Source organism: Rhincodon typus, chromosome 12, assembly GCF_021869965.1.
Source record: "Rhincodon typus isolate 14 chromosome 12, sRhiTyp1.1, whole genome shotgun sequence".
NCBI classification, from domain to species: Eukaryota; Metazoa; Chordata; class Chondrichthyes; order Orectolobiformes; family Rhincodontidae; genus Rhincodon; species Rhincodon typus.
This window is the reverse complement of record NC_063343.1, coordinates 53,001,850-53,010,837: the sequence shown is the minus strand read 5'-3', so window position 1 is coordinate 53,010,837 and position 8,988 is coordinate 53,001,850. Positions and strand designations below refer to the sequence as shown.

The 8,988-nt window shown below is 38.3% G+C and overlaps 1 protein-coding gene across 2 annotated transcripts; it reads left to right on the top strand.

Annotated features, from left to right (window-relative positions):
* Window positions 1-751: 751 nt before the first annotated feature.
* On the top strand, window positions 752-8,912 carry LOC125484504 (arginine--tRNA ligase, cytoplasmic-like). Of its 2 annotated transcripts, XM_048603464.1 has the most exons (6): window positions 753-825; window positions 4,791-4,913; window positions 5,991-6,125; window positions 6,666-6,854; window positions 8,358-8,466; window positions 8,796-8,912. In XM_048603464.1, exons 2-6 carry the CDS (start codon window positions 4,890-4,892, stop codon window positions 8,819-8,821), a joined length of 483 nt encoding a protein of 160 aa, XP_048459421.1. In that variant the 5' UTR covers window positions 753-825; window positions 4,791-4,889; the 3' UTR covers window positions 8,822-8,912. The 2 variants fall into 2 exon arrangements, with proteins under 2 accessions (XP_048459420.1, XP_048459421.1); XM_048603463.1 differs by lacking the exon at window positions 4,791-4,913 and having other exon boundaries at window positions 752-825; window positions 8,796-8,911.
* The last annotated feature ends 76 nt before the right edge of the window (window positions 8,913-8,988 follow it).

Here is an 8,988-nt window from a genome sequence, read left to right as displayed (position 1 = left end):
GAAGGCAATTTAGCATGGCCAATCCACCTAACTGGCACATCTTTGGACTGTGGGAGGCTGTGCATTTCTGTGCTACCATGATTCCTGGTGGTCGCAGGAGTCTCTTTGCCAGTTCTGTTAAGCTCTTGATATAGGGTAGTGTGGCCAGTGTATTGGGGCGTACTGTGTCTTCTTGGCACAGAAATGGCACAACCCAACCTAACAGATCGGATCATAAACAACATCGCTTCATTGGAGGCTGCACTGATGATGTTACCTAGCATGGTGACGAGACGTCTGGACGACAACCAGGCAGCTCCGCCAGCAAGTCAACAACTTGACCCACAACCCGAGCTACAAATCTTCGCAAGAACCTTAAATAAAATATATTTTTGCAATAAAAACTGTGCTTTCTCTCCACACATGCTGCCAGACCTGCTGAGTTTCTCCAGCAATTTCTGCTTTGCTTTCGGATTTCCAACATCCGCCTTTCTATTTTTTAATTAGATGGTTGTTTACTATCGGAATATTACCTGCTTGATTTCGTTCGTATCTACCTCGCCTTGGGCTGAAGGCATTCCACTCTGACAGCAGGCGACTGCAAGTGGCGGGATGAGTCCTCCGGGCCAAAGGCGGCGCAGCGGCGGGATGAGTCCTCCGGGCCAAAGGCGGCGCTGCGGCGGGATGAGTCCTCCGGGCCAAAGGCGGCGCTGCGGCGGGATGAGTCCTCCGGGCCAAAGGGGGCGCTGCGAAAGACAGATATATGCAGTCAAAGCCGTTGTTGCCGCGGAATAGGAAGACATGGCCGGCGTGGTGGAAGAGTATGGAGCTCGTATGCAAGAGCAGGTTAGTCACTAGCTGGTCGAGACGGGGATATTAATTGGAGAATGAAACCGTCTTTCCTCTGTGCCGCTGGAAATGTAGGATTTTGTGTTTTTTTTGGGAGTTTCGTTTCCTTTCCCCACTCTCTCACCTCCTCACCGGTCCCAGGTAGTTAATCAATTTTTAAAGGTAAAACCTGTCTGTTCCCCCCTCAGGCACAGATTTTACTCTCTTAATCCAATCTTTCCCCCACACACATTCTGTGTCTAAATTTCTTTCTAATTCACTTTCTTTTTCTCAACTTCTGCCATCTCTCCACTTTCCCTTTCATTTAAGTTTCATAATCAGCGTTCTAACTGTCCTATTCATTATTTGATTTATTGTCACGTGTACTTAAGTACAGTAAAAAGCTTTGTTTGTGAGCAGAACAGGCAGATCATAGTAAGCAATGACATACAGAACATAGGGCGATGAAAGTATTCTCCTACTTTCACAATGACAGGCAGGTGACTTTTAGTTTCACTTACCAGTTTGTCAAGATCTGCAATGTCCTGTTGTCCTCGCTGTGTCTTTATTAACCTCCACTTATGGACGTTTTGCCCTGAAAACCTTTTTAGAAGAGCTTGAGGATCAGCAGCAAGCATTGAATCATCAGGCATTGCAACGGCATGCCACACTGGCACATTCTGAGCCTTTGCGAACAGCACATCTTATTATGCTGGGTAGTGACTATATTCTTTTAAAATGTTAGGCAGATTGGTGCTCAGTGTACTTTAATCTAAATTGGAATATTTTACGAAAGGAAGTCTCCCCTAAAGAACATTATTAAAGTTGTGCAATAAAGATCTCGTCATTTGGATTCATATATGTTCAAGGTTAAGATTACAGATCGGAAAGGACACTTAAATAATAGGAAAATAAAGTTCATTTTGTGTACAAGTAAAAATACGCAATATGAATGTGAACAATTGATAATGAATTTCCACTAGTTGCTGATTAAGGGCGTGGTTGGAATAATGTATGTAGTTCTTTCAAATATTGGGTGCCGACAGTAGTCAGCAGATATTTGTGGAGATAACCTCAGAAATAATTAGATTAGAATGGTGCACTGGTATTTCAGCTCGTGCTGCTCTTTGTCCACAGTTGTGAAATTTAGTGCAGAACTGTCCCTGATATAAATTTGCCATCTTATACTGAACAGGTATATTAGCCCCCAGATCTGTTTTAATTTATGAACAATCCCCGCACCACCTATTACTGCTACTTATTTGGACTGTATCTATCAGTTCCTGTACATTTTCTTTGTCCATTATATACTTGCATTTGCCTTCTACCTGTCAATCACTGTGTACAGCACAGGGTTCAAAATATGCAGGGGTGGCAGGCAACTTCAACTTCACAAATTATCCATGAAAAATCAAAGATACAGAAAAAAATTAAACCTGTTGAAAGAAAGGTCATTCCCTCTGAAATCCAGAAACACCTGTTGTTGGGAAGTTTTTCAGCCAGCCCTACAATTCTTGCCCTTGTGATGTGGTAACAATTTTAAACCCATGAGATCAATGTCAGAAAGATAAAACTTAGTTGGGTTTCTGCTCCGTGCGCTTTAATCCAAATTCAATGTGGCAGTATCTGGTGTTCAGCTCTCAGAATCATTTTACTCCCACAGCTGGGAGGTTGTGCTGCGTTGCTATTTAGAACATAGAACATGGAACTGTACAGCACAGCAACGGGTCCTTCAATCTACAGTGTTGTGCTGAACATGACACCAAATTCAACTGATCCCTTCTGCCTGCCCTTGGTCCATATTCCTTGCATATTCATATGCTTATCTAAAAGTCCCTTAAGAGCCCCTATCATACCTGCCTCCACTATCACCACTGGCAGTGCGTTCCACACTCCTACCACTCCCTGTGTAAAAACAACTTGCCCCTCACATCTCCTTTGAACTTTCACCTTAAATGTATGCCCCCTTATTTTAGACATTTCGATTCTGGGGAAAAGATTCTGACTGTCAACCCTGTCTATGCATCTCTTAATCTTATAGACTTCTATCAAGTCTCCGCTCAGCCTCTGCCGCTTCCAAGAAAACAGCCCACATTTTTCTAGCCTCTTCTTACAGATAAGACCCTCTAATCCAGGCAGAATCCTGGTAAATCTCTTCTGTACCCCCTGCAAAGCCTCCACAGCCTTCCTGTAATGTGGCGGCCAAAATTGAACAAAGTACTCTAAGTGTCGCCTAACCAAAGTCGCATAAAGCTGCAATATGACATCCTGACTCGTACAGAATTCCCCGATTTTTCAATTTTTCTGCGACTTTGTGCACTGCCTCCTCCCTCCGTCAGTCTAGGCTTTGTGTTGGATGGGTTTGCTCGTTTTGTTAGCCTTTAGCTGACATGTTTGCGTGTTGATGTTACATTTCCTGTTTTCCTGATTTTCAAGCCAAGATTTAATCTAACATGCAACCATTTCCGTCCATTAAATTTATATTAACCTTTTTAACCTATTCTTCAGCCAATGAGAACAATTTTTGATTTGCTCACACTTCTGAAATGGGTGTTGAAAGCACCAGGAGCAGTGAAAAACAAATCATTTAGTGTTAGAAATGAATTTTAAATATTTTCTTCAAATATAGAGATGAGTAACGAATATATATTTATAGAGTCATAGAATGCCTACAATGTAGAAGGAGACCATACAACCCATTGAGTTCCCACTGACGCTCCGAAGAGCATCCCACCCAGACCCAACCCTCTACCTGTCCTCGTAACCCCGTACTTACCATGACTAATCCAACTAGCCTACACATCCCTGGACACAGTGGGCAATTTACCATGGCCAACCCACCTAAGCTGCACATCTTTGGACTGTGGGAGGAAACTGGAACACCTGGAAGAAACCCCCACAGACATGGGCAGAATGTGCAAGCTCCACACAGACAGTCACCCAAGGCTGGAATCGAACACGGAACTCTGGTGTTGTGAAGCAGCAATGTGAATCGCAGTGCCAAAGTGTTTTAACTGTACACTACACAGAATAATGTATTGCCTATTCCATTGCTAGCAATATCAGAGCAAATAATGCTGCAGAACAAAGTTGACGTGCTTGTGATGGCAGTCTAGTATACCTAAAGCCCACCACTCATTTGTTTGATTTTGACTATGTGCTTGCCTAGAATATTTACTACGTATTCATTATTTTTCTCGCTTTTTGATTTATTAATTGGTTTACTGCACAGTAAATGCCATGAAATGTGTTCAGAGTAGTTATATTTAATGGAACAAACTGATAACTGGTGGATTCATTTATTTAATTACTAATGTGCTCATGAAACCTAGTGAAATGAATTAGATATGTTTGTTTATTAAATTCCTCATTGATCACGTCCACCCAAAATATAATTTGGGATATTTAGTGGGTTCACTTGTTAAATTGCTAATCCTTTGTTTGTAAGTATTTGGGTACATTTATTATGCTCGTTCCAGGATGGCTGTTGATTCTTAAGTAATTATTAAATATAATTTAAAAATTGTTTAGAAAATTCATCAATGGTGACAAGCCAAAATGAGAAAAAGCATTAATAACTTTGCTGGAAATATTAGTTCATATTGGCCTGTATAAACCAATTCAAAAGCCACTCAACACTAGACCTTGCACTACAAGCAATACCTGAAAAAACTGCAAACTTTTCATTGATTTTTCATTAAAGTTCTTGAAGGTACACATGAGATTTCATTTCTGCTGAAAGACTTGCTGGTTCTTTAAAAATTTATTTTATCTTTTTAAACATCTGTGGCTTCACTATATCTATCCAAGATATAAGAATAGGGATGTGGAACAGAACCTCTACTAAAATGCAATCCTGTTAATTTGTGTTGTGACCAAAACAGATTTTTTGATAATATTATGTTTGCTGCTTATCAACTAATAGAAGGAAAACTATGTTGTATAAAGTAGAAAGTTTAACATTATGTTTCTTCTCACAACAGGATCTCGTTCTCATAGGAAACATGCCGACTCTGGCTGAATCACAAAGGCTTTAGTTTTTGCTCCGAGACAAACAGAAAATTGGGAATTAACTGTTAGTTATGTCCCAAGGCAGTTTGCTACATGTGGGTGTTACACTGTGAATTATTGTTGTTCAGATGGACTGTACTCTCATACTATTACAATTTGCCATTTTAGTATAGGAAGACTTGCTGATAAATTATGACAATCAAGCAAAAGTCTTGAGCATACAAATCAATATAATCTGCTAGAGTGCAAGCATAATTTAACCCCCTACTAATAAACCAACAAAAAAAAAATTAATCTTCGGAGGTCTGTAGGCCTGGCCACAAGTTAGCTGCATTTTTCCAATCCCAGAAGTATTAATTTATCATTATTTCTGGCCTTCCATCCTTGCGTCTCATGCTGAAGCTTCAATATCAGAGATTTTAATCTTTGCAACAGTTTTTTTTTAATTCGCTTGAGGGACATGGGCATCACTGGCTGGCCAACATTTATTGTTTGTCCCTAGTTGCCCTTGAGCAAGTGGTGGTGGATTGTTTATTACGGTACTTTATTAAATAGAAATACAGTGGTCTCATTCGCTTTTCAGTTCAAACAGACTGAATTTAATAAACAATATTATGTAAGTTGTAAAAGGTCAATCAGCAAAAATCCTTAAACTTTTCTGCTTTATATTACTTTTAGGAAAAGATTTATAACTAGTTTTCAAATCAAGTTTGTTCGAGCAGTGAATATTTTTATTAACTATAATTTTGGTTGCAGCGCTGACCACACTTGAAAAGTATTCATTGGGTTTAAGGTATACAAGTACTTGGGTGGGGTGCATGATGTAATTGCATAGCTTTCTGTAAATGTATTGTCCTTTTAAGGTTAGAATAATAATTGTTAGAAAATAATTACTAAATTGATCAATAAAATCTACCTGATGTGGACATTTATGATGTTTGAGGAAGAGAAACTGAAGTAGATTTCCAACTTGCTGCCTAGGCAAGAAAGTCTGTGCTTTGGATCAATGCCCACTATGGAAACAGCTTTTTTGTGTCTACTGTAGAAAAGATCAATATATTCCTTAAACAGAGGACCCTTTTTAACACCTGGGCACAAGTTGGAAATCTAATCCCACTATTTATGTATCATCATCGTGTCTCAATTTGTTTTCTATTAACTTGTTTGTCTAGGAGAAAGAAATCAAGTCCCTTATTGCTGAAATTGAGAGTTTAAAAAACCCTGTGATACTAGATTATTCCTTGGGACTGGGCGAGATGTTAGAGGAAAACACGAAACTCAAGTACCGTTTAAACGTTCTCAAGCGGGTGAGCAGTGTTTTAATATGAAGTCTTCTGACCCATTTGGAAAGCAGGCTAGTTGAATTGGAAGAAAAGATTTGGTGAGGGAGAAAGGAAAAATTAAAAGATGTTACATCATGGTGTGTACATCTGAGAGAATTTTTATTGGTAGAACATCACAGTTAAATACAAGTGAACTGTTAGCATGTTACTGAGCTCTAGAAAAGCAATTGAACTTTCAATTAGCCTGTTGTCCTCCATTCCATCCTGGAATATAATATTCGTCATTGATTGTGGTGTGTGCTGCTTTTCAGCCTTATTTGCATCTGTTGCAATGTTAATATTTCCTGCATATCCAGAGTTCAAACACTAACAGTAAAGTTTGGGCCTCCTCTGAAAGCGCTGGTAGTTAATTGAGGATCCACCTAATGATGCAAAATTGATTCCTGCTAAACTACCCTTACCAACACAAGTTGAACACTTCCACCTTCTAGTCGTGTAGTGGTCAGAAAAAATACTTCTAATTCAAAGAAGCAAGTTGTTTATAATTTGTTTGATTTATTTCAGAGTCTACAAGAAGAGGAGAGCAAAGTAGGATCCAGTATGATAAATATTAATCAGCGTCTACAGAACATTTTCAGTGTTGCCATCAAACTTGCCTATCCACATTTTGAAAACCCACCATTAGCAGTCACACCAAGCCAGCATGCCAGATTTGGAGATTACCAGTGTAACAGTGCCATGGCAATGTCTCAGGTATTGAAAAATTCTGAACACGATAACAAATTAACTTGGACAGGATAGGAGTAAAATACATTTGATGTTAGGTTTGTTTTTGAGAAATGCTTTATGAATGATGAAGAAAGTCAGGTGAAATAGTTTCTGTACTGCAGCAGAGAATGCCTTCATTCACTCATTCATAAAGTGCAGAATAACAGTATTGCAAGAACATGTCATGAAGAATGCTGTATAGCTAAAGACTTTGTTTCTCAATGCCAGAGAGAAATCTGGTAAAGATACTGCTTTGAAACATTGAACAACTCTTAAAAATGTGAAACCTCAGGCTAGTACTAAATAACCCATGCCATGCCATCATCTAACGTCACTTTCTCCAGCACTTACATTCACAATGGATTCCAGTTTTATTTTGAAAAAAAGGCAATATCAGCGTAGTTTGCAAGGAAAGCTGTGGAGAATCATGTTGAATTTTATAATTAATAAGTGGACTGTCGAGGAAAATCCAAAGGTACCCCATAGCAGATAAAACGTATCTCTTTATCACAAACCAAGGTGATGGGAACTTTCAACCTTAAATGATTTGCTTTGGTCCATTGGAGGACTGAAACTTCTGTTTGTTCATGTAAAGTCAGATTCATATTTACTCATGATTATTAAGGGGGCTTGCTAACTTGTATTTCACAGATGTTCTTTCTTACTTAAAGACTGCATCTAGCAATGCAATCTACAGCAACAATTTTTGTGTTTTTAACATGGTTGAACATCCCAAGACAGTTATTAACTGCATGCTGTAGGCTACCTATAATCTAAGAAATTTAACAGATTAACTGAGCATTAATTTTAATAAAAAGTAATTTTAAGTCTACAATATGTGAAAAAAGAGAAATTACACTAAAAGCTTTTGTAACCTAAGATATTGGCATTTCAAATAATGCTTCCATTATTAAAGGAAATAAATCAACATTATCTGAATCTGAAATCGAGGGGTAAGTAGTGTGGTTTGAGATTTTATTGGCACATTAGATACTTTGTGTTGCCTTTTAAATATTTTGGAGACAAAAATTTTAAAAATGGAATTTATATTTTGTCTGAAAGGAGTAATTTCCACAATTCGGTTAAAAGCTGTACATGTAGTTCAATATCTTTTTCTGCTGTTCATTCCATGCCCAATTATGCAAAACTGTATGGCAGTACAGCCAAGTAAACTTTTAAAAAAACAAAACACAGGTCAAACAACCAAGTGCATTAAACAGTTCAGGGTAAAGTCATGCCCTCCAAACATTTGAGCAAAACTTGGTGAAGCTGAAGTTGGCAAGCAGAAGCATTTGAGCATTATAATTATACTTATAACTTTTTCTGCCCAGTTTTACTTACTACCAGTGTAGATAGAAACAGATAGTGCAAGAGTGTCTTTTTTAATGAACAACTGGAGATCAAAAGCAAATTCATGCATTATTGTTCATAACAATGTTCTATAGAACAAGGATGTAAACCATTTCTTGTTTATGTGTGATTTTACAGCAATTGAAAGCCAAAGGGGAGAAAATTAATCCCATGGAAATTGCCAAACAAATTATCAATAACATTCCAAAAAATGATATAATTGAAAAGGTCGATATTGCTGGACCAGGTAAGTGTTATTTTTTGATCGAGTTGTTCTCTTTCAGCTCATTTCCTAATCTGTGCTATGTGAAAATTTTCTTTTACTAACTAGATAAATGAGGGTGAAAAAACCCTTCACTATAGTTAATCTCATCATTCCAGAGCCCTAACCGTAGAATCTTTCCCTTTAGCTTTCTAACCACTAACTGGAAAGTGAAATTAGATGCCAGATTAAAGTTCTAATTGAATGAAAGCATCTTGAGCAGTGCAGCCCATGTTGGTAATACACTGGCATGTCAGTCTGGAATATGTGTTCAAATCATGGTTTGATATGAAAGCTATCGCATTCTGTTTCAGGGCCAGACGTGCAGCAAAAGAGCTGATTAGATGTATTAGTTTCTTCGGTCATGTAGCATCCCCAGCTAACAGCATTTCGTAAAGGAGCTCCAGACAATCATAAAAGCTGCCTAAGCTGGGCCAAATCGGAACATCAAAAATGTTAAATTGTGAAGACAATCACAAAATGCACGATATGTGCTGCTTTTCACAT